This window comes from Ostrea edulis, chromosome 2, assembly GCF_947568905.1.
Source record: "Ostrea edulis chromosome 2, xbOstEdul1.1, whole genome shotgun sequence".
Classification (NCBI taxonomy): domain Eukaryota; kingdom Metazoa; phylum Mollusca; class Bivalvia; order Ostreida; family Ostreidae; genus Ostrea; species Ostrea edulis.
In genome coordinates this window covers 3,918,116-3,940,473 of record NC_079165.1, presented here as the reverse complement: position 1 = coordinate 3,940,473, position 22,358 = coordinate 3,918,116, and the positions used below count along the sequence as shown (strand labels likewise).

General features: G+C 36.0%; 1 protein-coding gene across 11 annotated transcripts in view; it reads left to right on the top strand.

The window, feature by feature from the left end:
* Nucleotides 1–18,335, top strand: part of LOC125679668 (fibroblast growth factor receptor 4-like) — a 28,042-nt gene extending 9,707 nt beyond the window's left edge. For 2 of the 11 annotated variants that reach the window (XM_056157354.1, XM_056157355.1), the window contains exons 2-21: nucleotides 6,629–6,840; nucleotides 7,726–7,963; nucleotides 8,707–8,863; nucleotides 9,366–9,511; nucleotides 10,113–10,252; nucleotides 10,379–10,396; nucleotides 11,127–11,355; nucleotides 11,742–11,886; nucleotides 12,097–12,242; nucleotides 13,192–13,311; nucleotides 13,400–13,528; nucleotides 13,727–13,875; nucleotides 14,449–14,544; nucleotides 14,709–14,886; nucleotides 15,006–15,116; nucleotides 15,240–15,418; nucleotides 15,627–15,749; nucleotides 16,274–16,385; nucleotides 16,895–16,991; nucleotides 17,419–18,335. In XM_056157354.1, the coding sequence (XP_056013329.1) occupies nucleotides 6,629–6,840; nucleotides 7,726–7,963; nucleotides 8,707–8,863; nucleotides 9,366–9,511; nucleotides 10,113–10,252; nucleotides 10,379–10,396; nucleotides 11,127–11,355; nucleotides 11,742–11,886; nucleotides 12,097–12,242; nucleotides 13,192–13,311; nucleotides 13,400–13,528; nucleotides 13,727–13,875; nucleotides 14,449–14,544; nucleotides 14,709–14,886; nucleotides 15,006–15,116; nucleotides 15,240–15,418; nucleotides 15,627–15,749; nucleotides 16,274–16,385; nucleotides 16,895–16,991; nucleotides 17,419–17,596 (2,903 nt within the window). In that variant the 3' untranslated portion in view covers nucleotides 17,597–18,335. Of the gene's footprint in view, nucleotides 1–759; nucleotides 1,789–6,628; nucleotides 6,841–7,725; nucleotides 7,964–8,706; nucleotides 8,864–9,365; nucleotides 9,512–10,112; nucleotides 10,253–10,378; nucleotides 10,397–11,126; nucleotides 11,356–11,741; nucleotides 11,887–12,096; nucleotides 12,243–13,191; nucleotides 13,312–13,399; nucleotides 13,529–13,726; nucleotides 13,876–14,448; nucleotides 14,545–14,708; nucleotides 14,887–15,005; nucleotides 15,117–15,239; nucleotides 15,419–15,626; nucleotides 15,750–16,273; nucleotides 16,386–16,894; nucleotides 16,992–17,418 lie in introns of those variants that run through there. The other 9 variants (XM_056157359.1, XM_056157360.1, XM_056157357.1 and 6 more) reach the window with 7 other exon arrangements.
* Nucleotides 18,336–22,358: the final 4,023 nt, after the last annotated feature.

The following is a 22,358-nucleotide window of genomic DNA, read 5'->3' as shown; positions in this document are numbered from 1 at the left end:
CCCCTTGCTTGTCGTAAGAGGCAACTAAATGGGGCGGTCCTTCGGATGAGACCGCAAAAAATTGAGGCCCCGTGTCACAGCAGGTGTGACACAATAAAGATCCCTCCTTGCTCAAAGGCGCCGAGCATAGGCCTAAATTTTGCAACCCTTCACCGGCAATGGTGACATTTCCTTATGAGTGAAAAATTCTCTCGAGGGACGTAGAACAATTTACAATCAATCAAACTTATACATCACGCATTTTGTCTGAATTTGATGTTTTCGTCATAACAATAAAAACTGGGTGTTTGTGGTGTTTTGAACACATAGAAAATCTCCACATTGGTACAAAACACAGTTAGTATGCTGCACCAAACTAAAATAGGACTCTGGTCAGAAACAGGCAGTGAACTAAACTGATACACACACCGGTATATATACTAATAGAACAATACAAAAACAACAATACAAAAACAACAATACAAAAACAACAATACAAAAACAACAATACAAAAACAACAATACAACGATCATAGTTTCCTCGCAGTTTTTTTTTTAATTCACAAACATCAAATATTAAATGACATGTAAATAAGAAATTTTAAATGATATATATAAACATGTATACATGGAACGTGAACAGTCCGTATTCTTCATTAAAAAATTCTTCACTGAAGTATAAATGACGAGACATATCATTAATTAGTCTATAAGATTTCACATCGCCTCGTGATTTATCATCTAACACTTAAAGTTATTTGTGAAGTAGGTTATTAAAATCGGCACGCACAATACAAAACGATGATGAACAATTCATTTCATACAACAATGAAAAGGACAACAGTGCATTGCACTGGTCACAGGTGAATCGCGATGAAGTTTACGATGTTTAGATAACACTGTAATCTGGAGACCAGTATACGATCTGACCATTGCTGTAAATGTGTACGCGCTGTGACAAAGTCGTTAGAAACCCTGTCAGGCGCTGACCCCGGGGGGCCGCACATGTCCTATCGCCTAATTAATTCCTGAAGGCATGTGTTTGTGGTTGTCAGACGCTCACATGGAGGACACAAGTATTCTCTTTTAAACAAGGATATTATAAGAACCTTCTGTCAAAATGGTAAGGTGGTGACCAACACAATATCTTGTTCGTGCTTTCATACTTCATAATGTGAGGGTGTATGACCCCCTATGGGAGTTTATTTTATATGAAGTACCCCAATTAGAATTCGCTGGAAAAAAAGTTTACATACTGTATATTTAAAACCCATTGTGGCATTGGAGCTTATCTTACTTACAATTATAGTTTTGGGTCGAGAAGTTTTCTAAAACGTTTTGTTCATTCACCGGAACTAAAATCGATCGAACTACGGCGCATTGTTAAAGCATTTGAAGACGACCAATATGTTTTCTCAACAAGTTAAGGAGTTACAAAAGGAATGGAATTAACAATTTTTAAGTGGCAAAAACTTCAAAACAGGTTACGGAGTTGTGGGAGACAAGAGTGAATTATTGAGGAGGGTAACCTATGCATCACATGCCACATCGCAGACGCAGCCGAGACTATGTTAGTGTGTTCGTGTGTTAGAGCTTGGACGTATTTCCGAATTTGTGGGAGATAGAGGGACCTGCAATTTCACATTTTGATCTCACGTTACTTATCTATGTGGGTTTGTTCAGGTGCTAATAATATGGCGACCAGGATGACATATTATGTGAATATTCTGTTACTCTTTGTGTTTTCGGATTCATAATCGTGGTTAAATCATCTGTTACTCGAAATGGAAATTACTCAGTGCATTAATGGTAAGCGCCATGGTCATGTTGTGGTAAATTGTTATATAACTATTCCGCTCTAATTTCAAACATCACACACATGTAATGGGACTTACAATGGACATTGTTTTAATGGGGATACGACTGCACAGAAATAAATCAACAGTGGTAGAACACCGAGTCCAATACATTTTAAAATCAAAAACATTGTCAGATTTGTGTAAGTTTTTGCATTGTAATTGTTATCACAAGATGTCGCCTCTATACGAATTCAAAGCACAAAGTACGAACAGGAAATATTTCTGTATGCATGCTATCAAGTTTCTTAGGTTTTGTCTAAGTCCTTACTTAAATACTATTAGTTTACAGTAATATTTTCCCAATTAGACAATTCTTACCGTCTAAATGTTTTATCATAATTGGTGATAAGATAATTCGGTCTAAATGTAACCTAGGTTTTTTCATTATTATAGACGAGCCAATTCTTGCCGTCTAAATGTTAACCAGAAGGTTTTTCATGATTATGGACAAGACAATTCTTGCAATCTAAATGCAAACCATGAAGGTTGTTTAAAGGTGTCCCTTTCCAGAATTTTTCACTAATTAACGACCTCACCAGTTATAGGTGAAGTGCCATCAATTTGACCAGAGACTTCAAGGTCGTGTCAGTGAGGACTCTTTATCGAGCTCAAAGTTTAAAGTGATACGGGACCTCCGCCTGAAGGCCACACATGTGTTTGAGAGACTTTGATTTGGCTTCGGGATCGAGAATTGAACTTGGGCCTTACCTGGTTGCAAAGGGAGCCTGGCGCCCTGGCCTTCACATAATACTCTGCAAATATTTGCGGAGCATTATGGGAAGGCCAAGGCACCAGGCTAGCCGGGAGGCTAGCTGTCAGCGATAAGCCACAGTTCTTACTATATAAAATGTAAACTAAAAGACTCCGTGATTAAGAATAAAACAATTCTTACTGCCTCGTGATGAAAGAAAAGACTATTCTTGCAAGCAAAATGTAAATCCAAAAGACAGTGGTTAGACAATTCTTACCGTCTACACCAAAAGACTCCTAATGATTTTGTACAGTCGACATTTATATCAGGAGTAGCTGCCTATACGCAAATACGCAACTGCGTACACATCATTTGATAGAGAGAGAGGGGGGAGAGAGAGGGAGAGAGAGAGAGAGAGAGAGATTCAATCAAATTTAATGTCCTTTTTGAATTTCAAATCATCGACATCGAATGTCGAATTTTGCTTTAATGTACATCATATATGTTCATGTAGTAGAAGGATTAAGATGTTCTTTGCTATTCGTAACATTACCATATATACTATGCAATCGAAAACAACGAAAACAATTCGTACAGCGAATGGAAAGTCAGTCCACGTACACACGGAAAGATGGATCACATTTTAGAAATAATTTTGTGAATTCTTTTGGGTTTGGAAATTCACAAGAAATCCTGTCTCTATGCACAAAAACAGGCAATTTCACTGGAAAACCCAGGAGCTTCCGGCGGAACTCTACCAGAGCTTTGCTCTGGACCCACTGGGGGCCTCAAGGCGGCCCCCAGACCTCTTACCATGCACCTTTTACCATACTTTGCGTAGACTTCATTTTCTTTCCGCCTAAGCGCCTGGATTAGACAATTCGTATCGCCTAACCGTAAACCACAATTCTTACGATCTGATTTAAATCAAGAACCCAGGCCCATAGCCACCCGAAACTTAAATTTATCTCTCATTGAGTTTTATAAAAACACCATTAAAACAGCTTAGTATATGATACTTTCTATTGCAGGGGCGGATCCAGGAATTTTTGAATGGGGGGTCTACCATTAATTTGGTTTTCAAAGGGGGGTTCTACTCTCAAAATGCAGGGGTGTCTTATTTTACGATTTTAGCAAAATTTTCTTACGAAGGGGGACCCCCCCCCCTTGGATCCGCCACTGTATTGTGGGTCTGCTAGTGTGTGTGTGTATATATTCTGCTCGATGCAGGATATTAATGTGGCTGTTTGACATATGTGGTTTACGTGTGCTGGGTCCGTTCAGGAACCGTTCCCTACAGGCAGACACAGGCCAAATCAATATAGACACGACAGTCTGTGTACACCGTATCGTAACACTGAAATTCTCAGCGCTATTACATCAAAATCAATGTCCACATACTTATCTTATTCAAACATGAAAACTGATATAATTTTCAATATACACATTGTTTAAAGTTATTCGATTTTTTTCTCTATAACATATTTATTTATATTTCACTTGAAATGCTGTCCCGTTTATTGACCGATAGGAAAAACTGCACAGGCATGTAACGCATCCTTTACATGGTACAGTTAAATACCCGCAATATCGGCTCTCAGCTGTTGTGAAATAATCTGACCTAGTATCAGGAAAACGATTGTTTGCAATAGTGCATTATATAACAAATAATGCTCTTATACTCTGATCTGATTAATAACTTACTTTAAAGTGAATTTAAATACCATATAAGTAATCTAATTCTCAAAGTGCAAATTTTGAAAAAAAAAATTCAAAACAAATGATAGTGTTAATATACTAAAAACAATTATGCAAAACCGAGTTTCGGTGTTTCACGATTTTCACTTGGTAAAGTACGTTAGTTAATCTAACACGATCTCAGATAACAATCTGTTCAGTTGGAATACTTGTAGATTTCATACTGCCAAATATGAAAATCATAATAAAACCACTAATTCGCACGTGCCCGAGATATCACTGATTTTTCTTACTTTTGAAACTGAATTTGACTTTCGTATACATATAAAATGATCGTTTTTCTTAATGAAGATTTTTTCAAACTTAGGTTATTTGTACAAGTCTTACTTTTTAGTCTGAGGTTTTTACCTACCACCAATGCTAGAATATTGATACATGAATTGATGTTAAAACGTTGGAAGATTCTCCTACTTTCGCTTTGTGTGTCCCACGTAGACTAATTATGTACTTTTTATTTACATCAGCTTAAGTGTCCTTTATTTGTTCATTAACGAATTCATTTAAACAAATATAGCTTAAGGATTTCAGTTTTAAGTTTTATAAAACACGACTCGGACCTTTGAAATACACAAATAATCCCTTTGTCCATGTTATTGATACGTGTGGTGTAATAATGGTCTTAGTTAGCGTACTATTAGGCGGTAAACAGGTGCGAGAGAAATATTTCTATAGTAAAGTGATTACTCCCCAATGAAATCTTTATCTTAAATAGTTTACTATATATGATGCGCAATGGAAGTGTATAATTTATAGGGTGTACCGATACGGCGAGGTATAATGATCTAGCTCGTCAATACAACCTATCATTGGGTCAAATGCTGTCTGGCGTGTTTCATACCCATTGTTAGGCCATTCTTGGCACACTGATTTTGACTACGGATAACTCCATTTACCTGATCAAAATATTAGGGCTTAAGCTTAAAAGTGTTTTAACCTTTATTCGTCTTGTAGTTTCCGTTTACAGTATATTAGAGACAGTATGTTGTATGTGTCTCTGTCTATACAGTTAATGAACTCTATATTAATACAGGAGGTCTTGTGATTTTATTTTTAAAATAATATTTAGTTTATTGTCATTATATATCTCATATTAAAGGGACATGGACACGATTTGAGCTGAAAACTTAACTAAGGTTTTTCTAATGGTGACAACAAATATTTGAATGTCAGTTGTCGAGATATATGAGAGATACAGCTCTCAAACTCTTTGTTATGTAAACAAGGCACGTGTCATGTTTTTTGTTTACATAGGTTAAATATACAAGTAAGAGTTCGTTTAAGTAGATTTTTTTTTAATTCTCAAGTTAATTCTGAACAGTATTAAATAGTTTTTGGTGTTTGGCACATCTCATTTTGATTGAAACATGCTATTTTCTATTAAGAAATCTATATGTAAACAAATACATGGCACGAGCCTTGTTTACATAACAAAGAATTGTGAGTACTGTATCTCACTTGTAACTCAAAAATTGATAGTCCAATTTTGGTTGACCATTAGAAACATCTTAGTTAAGCATAGTCAACAACAAAAATGGAAAAAGACAATTTTCAGCTCAATCGTGCCCATGCCCCTTTAATATTGTGTAATGTGATTGTATGCCAACATGCTTGGTGAATCAATAAATAAATTGAAATTGAAATACTAAAACCACCACCACTACAGAATAAATAAACAAACAAAACAAAGAAATCTTAAGTTATCAACGTTGTTAAATGTGCATTGTGATACACATCATATCCCCTGTTCGTATCATACTATAGTATCGTGAGGCAGGCTGCAATACTCAGGCCAGATATCCTACATTGCCCGATACACCCAGTGACGTCATCTGAGTGTGCATATTTCACTAGACACTGAATTTATATGCAGCGACTAATTGACCCGGGGTCTGTCAAATTAGCAACACTGAAAAACTTTATATATATATATATATATATATATATATATATATATATATATATATATATATATATATATACATGTGTGTTATTCTGTGACTACGGATTACTCCGTTAACCTGATCAAGAATACCCGTGAGTTTCACTTTTTGGGTCATAATATACGAATACACATCTAACCTTATACATATGTTGATTTACATATTTATAAGGTTAGATGTGTATTCATATATTATGACCCAAGCACTTGTGTTCCGGGCGCTTGGCAAGGAACAGTCATTACCTGATTTAAAAGTCTGATGTATGACGCTGCGCCGGGCTCGATAATCGAACACAGGCCCACCCGTTTGCGAGGCGAGCGTTCTAGGCCTAACCAACATACTATCGCAACCAGTTTATGACACAGAGGAAGAAGACTTATTTCCCCCTTTTTTCTTTGTAGTACTTTACCTGGCAGTCGTGTTGATTACCTGTGATGTCATCGGGAAACATAGGGGTCAGAGTCCACGCCCTCCATCCCCTGATACTCCAACGTTATTGTCCTTTTCCGTGGAACCCGAATTCAACCACAGTCACAAGCTTATCGTTTCTGTGGACACCAAAACAGACCTCAGGATAGGATGCAGGGCCAAAAACACACAGGAACCTATCCAGGTGCTTATTTCTACACAGTAATGATTATAAAAGGCACAGTTCCGCATCTTTATTTAGCATCACAACGGAAGGGCTGCAGAAAAATTGTTATAAATGAACACGTATACATGTATATAATGAAGAATAAAAGGTTTTTTTATATATATAAATTAAAGTTTAATCATTGGGATTTAAAATTTCAGTTTACTAATTGGAATATTTTAGTTATGACGGCCCAGACTATAGAAGGTTTTCCCCGTCAATCGTCTTATTTATCTCACATCGGCTAGTTACTGATATTTTTGCATGCGACATATTTCTTAGTACCATGGACGTAATGTGGGTAAAAAATATACACTGAAATCATGATGATCTCGCGTAGATTGTTGTAGGTATTGCCAAAATATATTGTATACTAGTATTCTTTATATACGAGTTTTTATTAGCTTGAGTTGTATTTCACCCACGAACAGTAACGTAATAAAAATAGTTTGGGGGGGGGGGATTTGCATATGTTGGCCCTCAATCACCTGCCAGGTTCTTTATAAGATATTCGTAAGCTTTCACCATACTATCAAATGACGTCATTTAAGGAGGAATAACACATCGTTATAATGGCGGACTTCATTTTAAATCATGAATGAAAATATAAATATCAGCAATACTTGTATATTCCTTGTAAATCTAATTGCCTATCTGGGTAGCTCAGTCGGTTTACATGTCGACTGCTGATCTGTAGATTGCGGGTTCGAATTCACTAGGGGCTTTAATTTTTTCAGATTACTTTCTATTTATACTAAAACTGCATCTTTCATCTAATTGGGGTAAATTTGCAAGTTTTCACTTTCTAACCTCATCACATTTCTCTGGTGTGTTACACCTCCTTAATTTGCCGACACATTCTAGGTATTCTGGGAGAAAAGAGGCGCCAAGGGGGTACAACAAATAACGAGTATGATTACACCCTACCCAGAGGACAGCGACAAGTACGAGGTATCCACGGGCTCCTCGGTCACTGATGACGTCACCGATTTATTCTACCTCACCGTCAATGACATTGATTATTCGGACATGGGGGCGTATGTTTGCCAGACTTACTACCGATACAGGAGGATAGGATCAGAGGTCCTCGTGTACGTCAGAGGTGCGTTAAATATTATCATTTATTAGAAATGTCGTAAAAGACAACAAAGAATTTAAAATCCGAACAAAATCAACATATCAATTTTGTTTATAGTATTTAATATACTACATGTAGTATTGTTTGTGATTCTAATTTTGAGTTTGTGAAAAAAGATATACAAAAAGCAGAGTTATTCACATTTGAAAATGCTAATATCATCTTATGATTAGTATGTTAAATGGATATACAATGTATCTACATTCCCAATGTTTGTACCTTTGATTTCTCTACAAATTATAACGATAGCCATTTCCTCTTCAATGCGGTGCAGTTGTGAACAATGAATTTTGATAAATATAGTACGTCTATTTAAAGGTTGGAAATTTCTACCGAAATGAAAGTAAAGTGTAAATATGAAAAATTAATTTCATTTTTGAAAATACACGAGGGGTTGAATTGCAGCGCTTCGCACCGGCATGCTTTTCATTAAGTGTGTGGGCGTGTTTTTTTTTTTAAAAAAAAAAAATGAAATTTACCTCTTAAATGGATCGCTCTCATTTTTTGAAATACCATTTTCTCTAGCATTAACAAAAAATTCAAGACAGAATCGTCTTAATTCGTCAGTTGCTATAGGTTAGTATTACTATTCCGATATCGGAATTCTCGGTTTCGACACTCATTTCCTTAAGAGATATATTGAGACCTTTCATATATTCTTAATCTCCATCAAATTCCGCACTTACCTTGTACACGCTTTCTCCCAGGTCCACCAAAGGTGGGTCTGTTCGAGACGATGATTTCTGGGATGCTGAACTGGGAAATACAACTGGTGTGTCCATTCCACTCTCAGGACGACATAGATAGCTCCAGTACTCTGTGGTATAAAGAAGACCAGCCGCTTGTTAACCAGACGGACGACAGGTCTGAACAACTCAAAACAAATTAGCAAAACCACAAAAAAATAAATCTATGCTGTTTTTTCGTTTGGTCTCATATCTTTTAAGATTTTCTAAAAGGGGCGAAAAGAAACTTCAGTTAACATCATTTTAATATATTCGCAGATATTATCTTAAAATAATATTTATTTAACCCCAAAGCCACCATTCTTGTATCAATGCCTTTTATGTAGACACAAATTTGATGCGAGTCTAAAGAGACTGCAAATAATGAGAACACGCAGAAATTGAAAAGCTCTCATAGTACAGTAAAACACGCATACAACGAAGTGCTGAGGAAAAATAATTTCGATTCGTTATCAACGTGATTCGTTATATCCAATGAGTTTATTCATTTTAAACCAAAGGGAATAAAAATCACTTCTAAGCGTGAATTCAATATAAGCGTGTTCGATATAACCATGTTTTACTGTATATCCCAAAATTATGCATTTAATTCTTATTTTTAATTGTCTTTGATGTTGTAGGTATAAAACATATATGAAGCGATATGATGAGATTGGCGGCGAGTTTAGTCTCACCATCTCCAGACTCGAAGACAATGACGTAGGCAATTACACCTGTGTCGTCACTAATGAATATGGTTCTGACAAAGGAGTCATAGAAGTCAAAGGCAAGATTTTAATACTTTTCTTGAAGCAGCCGCAGAATATTATCATTTTATAATCTTTATTATGCTACTGTATCAATCGTAACTACTTGACTATTTCGGTAACCGCAAATGAACTTCTTACCGGTTACGGAAAAGGACGAGCTCGTCATCCTATTGCTACTGTATGTGAATTTATTTTAGCATATTCAAAATTTGGCGCAGTTGGAAGTGATGCACTATTTGACGTAATCATGATTTAGCGGTTTTTTTTTTTTTACTTCTATGAGAATAGATAGATAAAGAATTTCATATTATCACAACTATATATTAGCGCTCTTGCTTCATTATCATGGCTGCTGAAATTTGAACACCGATAAAAAAAAAATAAGTACAGTACAAAGTATATTGATCCATATACAGTTGTATTCAAAATAAACATTTGATTATCTTTTTCTTCTTTCCAAAATTTAGTTTTCATGCAAGCATAATTTGTCATGTTGTTGTGAATTTTGCAAATATAAAAATTCTATATGTATTCTTTCAATTCACCGAATTATTCTTATCAATATTATTAATAATCAATCAAAATGAATGTTGAATATGATGATTAATATTTCAATAGTTGGTGGAGATAAAACGAGTGCAGATACAACAGACAAGAGGGTGCACTTCATCTACCCTACCCTCTCTCAATTCAGCGTAGAGGCCAACCAACCCCTGAAACTATGCTGCAAAGCGGAGGGATTCAACAAAGTTCCCACGGTACTGTACAGGATTTAAACTGCACTACACTAACATTAAATCTAATTTTTAAAACGATAGAAAATGGACATAGTCTAATAGGCTGTTTTGGAGGAACGGGGTTACACTGTAATTTTGTATTTATAGTTGACAGATGGATCTATGGTAATTTTTAAGAATGATAACACATGTTAGATGTGTGATGTTTTTTTTTAGTGTTTTTATTTAACAATTTCATGATAGCGTGTTTGTTTTTGGGTTCTTTTTATTTTGATAATTAGTATCCCTTTCCAAACCGTGATTCATTTCATAATAACAGTTACGTCTTCATATGAGTGAAAGATTCTCGAGAGGGACGTCAAACAATATACAACCAATCAAAATAACTATTGAATGTGATTTTTCTCTTGTCTCATTCATTTATAGAACCATCATGTAACAAAAGTTAGAAAGTGTTTGGTTAACAACTCTGCTACATCTCTTTCCATGTGTATTACACAGTTTCAGATTCTGTCTTTTGTTGTTTGGAAATATTATTTTGTTTGTATCGCTGTATTCAAAGCAACTGAAGTTGAAAACAAAAATGTATGGAGTATTTAAGAAATTGAAGTAGCAGAAATGATAACCAGCTGATTAATAGTAATTTACTAAATATCATTGCTTTGTGTATTTCGTATTTAGAGAAAAATGTTGCGTTTTGTAAAATCAGACCAATTAAATTATATCAATTCATATTTTCCTTCTGTGTCTGAAGAGAGAACTTATTTCATTAAAGGATTTTATTGCAATTTAAAAATGTTCTTCCGTATTCGATATATGGAATTTTGAAAAATTTAAATTTGTAATGAAAACATTTGTGGCATGTAACATATTTGCCCAATAAACCCTTTGGTAGATGATGTGGTTGATCCGCAGCATCACCGGAAGTGAAGCACTGCTGAAAGCGCAGGACGAATACATGAATGGAGACGTCCGCCTGAGAACCTACTTTATTTTCAACGCGACAGGAATCTACTTCACCCTCATGGCAGACAGCCTCACAATCAACTTCACAGGATCCTACATGTGTGGCCTTGACCTGAATGGCAAACTTTACCATGACCACGTGAACATCACAGTCCAAGGTCAGTGTTTAAAGCAGTATTGAGGACATTCTATTTTCATATTTCCAATACATACACGAGAGAGAGAGAGAGAGAGAGAGAGAGAGAGAGAGAGAGATTTACTTAAGCATTTTTATGATATAGCAGCACCATTACACAATTTAAAGTTAAATTCTTTTAAAAAAAGAATAAAATAAAACAGATTACCGATTTATATTTCTCTTTATAATGAAACAAAGAACAGTCATTCCAATACATCATTTGCAGTTTAAGATGCACGCAATATCGTGTGGAATAATGTATCATTTTTCAATACATGTATTTGAAAAATACGTTTATCACGGATGTGACCAGCTCTAAGTTGTGGTCTCGATGTTTTATACAATTTACTCGTATTCTTTGTTAAGGTCGTCCCTCCGTAATCGCTGACACGACAATGATGAATGGAACTCTGGGAGAAAATAAAAACTTGACCTGTAGAGTGTGGAGCAGCCCCGCCCCCACATTACTCACGTGGTACTTTGATGACGAAATACTACCTTCATCTTCCAGGTATAAATAGGCTAGGTGCAACTATATCGAACCATATGAATTACATGTACCAATGTACATTTCTAATAATATTAAGGATGTAACAACATTTTTTTTTAATTATAGAGCATATCAAATACATGTAATCCAAACTTCTTTATTAATTAGCTGTAATTTATGCATACCATGAGATGAATATTAGTTGTATGTACTTCGTGGTTTTCCTTGTAGATTACATAAATACATGATACAACACAACGAGTTCCAGCTGGACATGGTGCTAAATATAAAATCTGTGCAAATGTCCGACTTTGGAGTGTACACGTGTAAAGTGTATAATTCTTATGGTCAAGGAATCGCCGTACAAATGATTCAAGGCAAGATACGGGTCATTTTTGTATCTATCGTGTAAAATAAACCAGAGAACAAACTTCAAGCATGCCGTGGTAAAACTGGTTATTTTTGTTGTAAATAATTTTTTGACAATTTTGCGGCTTTATGAAATGGCCAAAAAAAAAAAAAAAAAATATTTTTCGTAAAAATAAAATATCCTATAGCTATGTTTTCCTTTAGTGACAAAAATAATTCACAAAATATTAATCTATAGCAAATTTGATTCAATTGCGCGAAAATAAATGTACGCACAAATTTCTAGATTAGCGGTATTTCATATAATGTTCCTGTGAAGTTTTTCAGCGATCTCTATCACAGGTGCTTGTGGACAGGACTTCCGGTACCCCCCTTCTTTTATTTTTAAATTCCTTGGGTATTCGGACGTACTTTGGATAAAATATGTAACTTCAGAGTTTATCTATTTCAATGGAATACACAAATCTCGCATAGAAACCGTTTTTTAAAATGTCATAATATATTGTAACAGGAAGGGAGAAAATGCAACGGACCAGACCGGGATTCCAACCCGGGCCCCCTGAATCTCTATTCAGGTGCTCTACCAACTGAGCTAACTGGCCACCTGTGATCGAACCCGGCCGACCGCTACAATATGATTCATATATTATGATCGGTGATATGACATTTTTAAAAACGGTTTCTATGCGAGATTTGTGTATTCCTTTGAAATAGATAAACTCTGAAGTTACATATTTTATCCAAAATACGTCCGAAATACCCAAGGAATTGAACATTTAAAAATAAAAGAAGGGGGGTACCGGAAGTCCTGTCCACAAGCACCTGTGATCTCTATAACAAGATTATATAACGTAATGAGATTCTTACTAAAACACGAAGATGCGTTCCTGAAACCCTATACGATTTTGTACAATACACATGTAAATGGGTTGTACTAAGTTTACTTTTGTGGTGTAGATATAGACGAGTGTAGTTATGACTCCCAGATCTGCGGGTCAGCAGAGTGCTCCAACACCATGGGGGGCTACGAGTGTGACTGCAGCTCGGGTTACTCATTCCAGAACGGCACCTGTCAAGGTAAATTCAAAGTCAGTCTTAAAAATGGTATTTCCTCAGTTAAAATGTCCCTGTTCGAAAGGTAAACTTACTTGATTTCTACTCCTAGATATTGACGAGTGTTCTCTGGAAAACAAGAAGGTGTGCGACCACATCTGTACAAACACCGATGGGGGCTTCCAATGTAGCTGTAGGACCGGCTATAGCCTGGACAATACAAACAGCTTTATGTGTCTGTGTGAGTCTCCAGCTTACTGTATTTACATAGGGTGGATCGCTTTATCGGTTACAAAAACTTAATCAAAATTCCCATTCACAATTCATGTATAGAAAGCGGATCGATTTATCTGTTACGAAATGTCCAAACTTCATCAACTTTTCCAAACTTCACGATGTATAATTCATGTCTAGAAATCTTGAAATGTTTTATCTGCAGCTTCGACCGGGAACACCGGGTCTATGGAGGAGGATTCAGAAGACTCGGACCTGTACACGATCATCGGGGCCGCCTCGGGAGTCCTTTTGATCCTCATCCTCTCCATATTGGCGCTCGGCTGGTTCCGGAAAAGGAAGTTCGAGTCTTCGGTATGACAAACATAATATAACTTTCAATGTTGATATCAAGAAATGTTTTGATAGGCATTCTGTGTGTAAACAAGGTTGTTTTCGTCGTCCTTGTTTTTAATTATTATTTTTTATTATTATTATTTATTTGCCCTTCTACTCTTGCAAACGGCTTCACCTCGTTTTAAATTCGCCCTGACGCAGTTAAAATGGAGATAAGAGAGTATAAGTAGGTAATTTTTTAATAAAGTCGGGAACTATTCAAAGTGAACAAGAAACATGAGCTAAAAAGCTCTATAACAGACTATATAGCATAAAACTCACAGCACAAGAGAAAATGGGGGGGGGGGGGGGGTATTCTCCCACCGACAATGAGGGTGAAAGCAGCTAAAATAAAACGGGGAGGAATATTTTCCTGTATACAGTATTTAAAGTTGTCCTGACGTTACAGGAAATAACATTCACTTTTAAAAAAATTTCCATGGTATTTCTGAATAAGATCAAATAACAATTTTGCACAAGAGCATATGCGCTATACAGATTTGACCCTTCTGAGCCACTGTTTATGAGTTCACATGTCTTTGGTATCTAAAGATTGGTGACTTTTTTCCCCAGGACAATTCTTCCATGAAACAGATATTTCAGGACAATGTAGCTTATCAGTCCAGTGGAGAAAGTACTGTTAAACTGGTATGTTATTGATATATTTTTATCTATTTGGCTTATATTTTGTAAAATGGTACTATAACATTCGATGTAATATTTATTTAAATGAGCATCTAAATTTTCTTAACGTAAAACTTATATAGTTATATTAACTTTTAAAACCATTTAAGTATCATATTTTGAATTAGAAATCCTACCTCGAAGATCTCCAAAAATGCGTCCTCCCTAGTGACGAGTTTCCCAGACAACGCCTGCAGCTTGGCATTGACTTAGGTCAAGGCCGTTTTGGGAAGGTCATGATGGCTCGTGCTTTAAATATCAATGGAAATGCAGATTGGGAAATGGTTGCAGTGAAAACTACACGTGGTAAATTCATAAAGATATTAGAAAAAACAATGCAAAACAAATGACCAATTTATTTATTTTTTCAAAATCCGTCAACAAATATTCAATATTAGGACTAACAATCTCTTTGCATTGATCAGATTGTGCAATGGATGTGGAAAAAGAAGATTTGTATCAGGAATTGGATATCATGAGAAAAATCTCACATCATCCCAACATTGTAGACTATTTAGGCTGCTGCACTCAGCAAGGTAAGTAAATTTACCATATTTAAATCAGTTCCAAGGAGCAAAATCTTAAACAAAACCTTTCCATAAAGTGCCTATATCATCGTTTCATAATGAATTCAGCTCAATTTTTCGTTTGATTTGTAGACCCCATGTACATCATTATGGAGTATGTCCCTGGCGGTAACATGCAGCAATATTTAAGGAAGTTCAGACCTTCCCATCAAACCATCAACAATGAAGAATTGATACCTCCAACCGCCAAAGATCTCAACAGCTATGCTCTACAAATTTCCAAGGGAATGGAGCATTTGTCATCACTAAATGTACGAGAGATAGATAGGACGTTTTAGTACATCTAAAATACATGCATATCAAACGCCTTTTAAAAAGCTTGAAATAATGCAGCTATTGGTTAGATGTACATGTACATGCATCTTTCCAACGAAAAGGGTGCATTTTTATCGAGTATCAAACCTGGGGAAATCGATTTCTATAATTATTTATTCAATCTGGGTTTTTTTTACTTTCTAGATTATCCATCGTGATCTTGCCGCCCGGAACATTTTGATAGACCGTAAGGGAGTGTGTAAGATCTGCGACTTTGGTCTCGCACGGAATGTGGAGGGGGATGAGGTGTACGAGAGATCGTCCAAGGTGAATAACGAGTGAAAAGACCAACTCAAACCCAATAACGGCCATTGTCAACTTCCTACTACTGTAGATCACTTTTGTTTCGCGATATCTTACTTTCGCGGATACAATAATGTATTTATTACGGGTAAATAACGTACTCATGAAAAACACGTGATTTACAAAGCTATTTTGAAGATCACTGCAAACTCTCTTGTATTTTTTGGAAAGAAAGCGAGGCTACTAGTAGTTCAATTCTTTTTGTATGGGCTTTGTGCAATCGAAATTTGGTCATTAGGTAAATTTAGATATCAATTAGTAAGATCGATATCTCCTGAATGATTTTACCATTGAACAGGAGAAAAATGTGAGGCATTAACACAGAAATATAACAGATACTCTAAGACGTGTATATCTAAAGAATATGTAGAAAAGCATCGAACATTAAATTTCAAGAAAAATTAGAGACAACAAATTTTGGGACTTTTGGAAATGACAGAATTTGCATTCATCTCCAGATTTATAGAATGATCCTTTTTGATATTCAGGGTCCTCAGCCGATCCGTTGGATGGCGCCAGAATCTCTGTCCGATCAGTGCTTTACCAGGAAGAGTGACGTCTGGTCTTATGGAGTTCTCCTGTGGGAAATTGTCACACTCGGTACGTCACGTGTATTGTAAATTGTCACACTCGGTACGTCACGTGTATTGTAAATTGTTACACTTGGTACGTCAGCGTGTATGTAAATTGCCATACTCGGTATGTTAGCATGTATTGTAAATTGCCACATTCGGTATGCCACATGTTTGTAAATTGTCACACTCGGTATGTCGAGTGTATTGTAAATTATCACACTCGGCACGCCACGTGTATGTAAATTGTCACACTCTGCACGTCACGTGTATGTAAATTGTCACACTCGGTACATCATGTGTATGGTTTCATTTGCACACTCGTTCAAAGATGTACAAATTCGTCCCACTACATTTCGCTCAATCATTTTATTAATCAGGGCTGGAATTTATTTAGCTTTTACACTGAATTAGTTTATACTGATTCTGCATGTCAGAAAATACATAGACTGTTGTTGGATTTTTGGGGCGGTATTTCGGGGGAGGGGGAGCTATAAGATGTGTATCATATCATATTCAACATTTCCTTTGACACAGGTGCCACTCCATATCCGGGTATGGCTGCCAGAGAGGTCGTTTCCACGGTGATGATGGGGAAGTGGTTGTCTCGTCCTCTCCACTGCAAACAAGAGTTGTAAGTAATAATAATCATCAGAAAGATACACGCACCACGAAATTGTCCATGTGTGTAGATTTCTAATGCTTAAGGAGGAATGACACACCAAACACATACTGATATGGATGAAAAGTGGAGGATATGTGTAATCATATTTTGAAAATAAAAAAAAAATTCAAACTTACTTTATTTAGTCAAAAAAATGCAATTTTGGTTTTTAAAAAACAATCTGCAAAAGAAAAAAAATTAAAAGCCCTGCTTGACTCATACCCGTGATCTACAGAATTCAGAACGCTACCCAGCTTGGCGATTAGATTTAAAAGGAACATGCATGTATTGCTGATACTTATACATGCATTTTCATCCATGTTTTTAAAGGAAGTCAGTCATAATATAAATGACAATGTAGAATATCTCCTTAAAATGTTCTTCATTTCCATTGTAGATACGCACTGATGGTACAATGCTGGGATACTGTGCCACATAATCGCCCGTCTTTCAAAGATATAAGCTATGAAATGGAGAAGCTTCTAGAAAAAGAAGCAGACTATATTGAATTCAAGGCCTATGAAGAATCCATTTTCAGTGTTCTTGACCCTGACCTTGTCGATGAGCGCGTGTAGTTAGTACACAATATTACAAAATGATAGGAACACATAAATATAGAAAAAAAAATCCAGTGATGAAGGACGGACATAACGAGAAAATGTGTGAGGAACAAAATGTGAATGGATTATTTACAGCGGACGTTCGTTTACACAGCGCGGTAAGAGGTGTTCTATGACGTCACTGTGCACGAATACAAAGTGTTCGTGTTTGGATACTCTCCGTGTTGTTCCTTTGAGTTTGAGGAGCGGTAAACAGTGCATGACTGACGCTGAACAGGAAATACTCACCGTGTTTACATGATGATAACCTCAAAGGTCAACCGACACAACAACTACAAAACCATTCTTTACGTAATACAACGAATGTGATGATTTTAAGTGTTGTGTTGGCGTTACAAATTTTAATGTCTTTGAGTCCCATTTTTATACACATCAGTGCAAAGGATGACGTATGTTGTGAAAGTGCTTTTTTTTTCAGAGTGTTCAAGATAGTGTGCGAGTTATAACTATCATTGTGAGTGATATATCCGATGTTCCACAAACTCAGTACAAACACATCAACTAGACCTGTGATACTCTTTAGTCTGTGTCATTTTTCATACTTCTTGCATATACCATGTGTTGTACATTTTTGTTAGTTTTTGTTAGATGGGATGCTTTACGATATTTTATAGAAACTAGAGTATATACATTGTAGATACTTGTGGCATGTTCATCTCAGATGGAATTCATCTTTAAAATAAGTTAGAAAATACATAGTGTTGAGTGTCTTCTTTGAAACATGGATGTCTTTATCTAAAGGGAAGTAACTAGGACTGAAGGTCACGTGCTCTCGGACGTGTTCAGTTAGGCCGTTCTTTACATACTGATTTTGACTACGAATTACGATCAAGATATAGGATCCACGACGGGTGTGACCGGTCAACAGGGGATGTTTACTGATCGCACCTCCAGCATGTAGGGAGATCCGTGTTTGCCCTACTCTTAATTTTGTATTCTTTATGAGATTGTCCACTGCTCGGTATCTTCACTTGTTCATGCTAACCTTACATGTACATCACAGGGACGATAAAAGCAAATAAACTACATTATAGGATGCTCCTTATCACATTGAAAAAATATATTAAGATTGTAGCCCCAATTAACAAACTTGCATCTCTGCTACATTATAACATATTACACAATGCAATACATTGACTTCTCGTTGATCAACGGTCACGATTACAACAATACCATATAGCATCATGTCAGATTAAAGAATTGGTCGTAGACGGTTGAAGACATCCGCATTGTCATTGTTATAATTATTTTTAACTGTTGACTCCAATCTGGTTAAAACATACTCACCTCATCGGCCACAATTCACATTGACACATGCGAGAATGTGTGTAAATAATTTTGAAAACAAATGCTGTCCTTGCATTTTTATGAGGATTTCAAAGAATTCCTTGTATTTCTTCTAAAACCCAATCTGATTAAAATAAGATCTTTGATCCGCTCCGTTATTGTTGCGACATAACAATAACGGAGCGGATCAAAGATCTTATTTTAATCAGATTGTCTAAAACCTGAACCCCTATTGTGACTCCTATCTCCGCTTAGAGAACCTAATGATGACCTCCGAATCTAAGCTATGTAGAATTACTTTGCATATACTGTACTTAGACATAATGTGTAATTTTGCTCAAAGGACTGAGAAGGTAGGATATAGGGCATATGGCTCACATCGTGGACAAAACTAGATCATTAGGCCTAGTTTCGTAGCCCGGATCATGTCAATCTAAAAAATAATGATTAGTTTAAGATGAGATATTCCAGGTTCAGATGATACTGAAATTTCCAAATTTCGTCGTTTTTGGTTAAAAATTGACAAAATACAAAACATACACTTGTCGACCTCTCAGTCTTACATTTTTCGTACGCCTGTATCAGCTGCAACTTTGATGTATACAGGCATATGTGCCTCGTGTGAATTTCACGTGAGGCACATTTGCCTGTATAGGCAAATAAGGCAAACGTGCTCTCCGAAACAAGACAAACGTGTTTTCCGAAATAAGGCAAACGAGTTCTCCGAAACAAGACAAACGTGTTCTCCGAAATAAGGCAAACGAGTTCTCTAAAACAAGGCAAATGTGTTCTCTGAAACAATGTACATAAAACGAATGAAATGCTCCGAAACAAAATGTGCGTTAATTTTTTTAATATCATTTTCTAAACCCCTAAATGTACTGAAATTGTGAGAATTTTGTGGCTTTAGTCTCTTACTTTCATGGACGTAATCATATATTTTTACTACTTTTAGGGCATCATTTTCTAAAAACTTTTATTATGTTTCAGGCTTTTAAGTCTATTTTCAAATTTAACTGAAAATGGGACCACAAGGGATCGTTATCCTACCTTGCTGTTGTTGATCTTTAATTCTTTGTTTGCTTTTTTTCGTTTTTGAGAAAAGAATTTTGAATCATATGGTGTATACTAGTACTCAAACTATGGATTCCGTCCGTGGTTGCGACATGGAGCCGGTAACCACACAGACACTTTTGATCTATACGCTAAACGACTTTACAAGTTTTTTTCTTTACCTCCTACACAGTGTTGCTATGACGTTAGAAAGGAAAAGGATTCTTCTATAAACACTCACAAATATATATATATATATAAACCAATATAGGCCCTTAAGGTCATATAGGAATAATAGATCGTGTAGAATTAATTGTGTACTCAGGGAAGTCTGTCTATATTCATACAACAAAAATAAAACAATAAATGTAATTTATATGCATAGAGAACAAGAGTACAATTGGATTTAAAGTGCTCGATTTTAAAATCATTACACTGATTTTGACTGTTTACCTGATCAAGATATACATGTATAGGGCTAATGGCAGGTGTGACCGGTCGACAGGGGATGCTTATGCTTACTCCTCCTATGCACCCGATCCCACCTCTTGTATATCCGTGTTTGCCCAATTCTTAATTTTGTTTTTCTTATAGGAGTTATAAGATAGATCACTGTTCTTTCATCTAGAGCTTCCTGGCTTATCTCCCTTTGCTCACGAGACGGAACTGTACATTAAAACTTGCCGCATTTCATTGTAATGCATTGACACAGACATATACTTCTTGAATTATGTACATTTTCTAATGGATCCGAAATTTCGATGAACATGGGTTAAAAAGTCTTCGGCGAGATGGTTTTAAGGGAGCGGTCAATATTTATTCGGGGGTTGGGACCGGTGCAAAATGCAATAGGACATACATTTATTTTGACTTACACACTCTTTAATTACTCATCTGATATAGGACAGCAACATTTTTTTGTATTTTTAGAAGATAGGACATAGAGGTTTTTTAAAATGGAAATATGGAATGCACCGGTCCCCCCCCCCCCCCCCCCCCCCCCCCCCCCCCCCCCCCCAATAAATATTGACCGGTCCCTAAAGCAGTATATGTGTTCAAAATACTTCTTCAACAATCAGTTCACGATCAATCCCAGGTTGACAGAAAAGTAAGGGTTGAATCAAATCATATACAATCAAAAACACAGTAATTAACGAAAAACATTTCTCGTATACCCAATGGAATGTATAGATTAACTGTAAGAGTCTTTCTTCATTTGGATTCCCAGGTCTACCCTTAAAAGTCATCAAGAAATTCTAAACGTTCTTTCTACTTACTTTTTTTTTAATCATTCAATATGGCTCCAGATCAAAATTATGTTTAATTGTATCATACATGTATGTGTCCAAGTTCCCACTCAACGATAGTTCATGTTTTATTTCCAACCGATTTTCAACAAAAAAATATACAATTTAAGAAGTCGTTTGCACGGTGCTCTAAAAATACAAAAGATGTGGATGCGTTCAAATGGGACTGTGGTTATCTTACCATAAAAACAAAGATAAACCATGGTGGCTTATTTCAATCCAATTTTAATTTAGAAGTTAGGAATACGGCATTCAATAAATTTTCTAATCTGTGCAAATGATTTAAAATTTGATGAACAATACTGAAACCCCATGGATGTCTATCTAACTCCGAAAGGACAGCTAATGGGTATTTATGTTGCTTATGCCTAAATAAATATTTAGCGACAAAACTTGAAATGAAATTTATCATGCGGTGACTTAGCATACAATTCAATACGGTCTACTTGTGATCCTAAACCGTGCAGTAAAAGTATTAACACAGCCCCAAACATTGTTATCAAGTAGCATTGGTTTTAATGTATGCTCAAATACATACAAGTATAATGCAGTCTTGACGCTAGGGTTTTAAGATATAAACTCTTGTAATTTGAAAAGAGCATACAATTCATCTTGAGCAAGTGAGAAGCTACCTGATGCAGTAAAATAAATACCTACTTAAGTCCTAGTACGAAGTGACACATTCAACGGCTTCTGCGTTTAGTGAAAAAGTTCCTTTCAAGTTTAAAATGTTTGAAATATTGACATCAAGACACCACTCATTGCAAAACTTTTCAAGACTCTCCAGGTTTTGTTGAATTCCTGTTGGTGGTCGAGATGGAAAAAAATGTTACCTCATTTGCACAAATTTGAATTCTCTTTATCCAAGGATGATTTGTGCCAAGTTTGGTTGAAATTGGGCTAGTGGTTCTTGAGGAGAAGATGAAAATGTAGAACGTTTACAACAACGACGCCGACGACCGACAACAGAAAGTTTTGATCAAGCTCACCTGGTCCAGGAATATATGTACAGCCGATCGTTTGCCTATAAAGTGCTCTACCTAATATGTTGTACGGTGTGACCGTTGAGA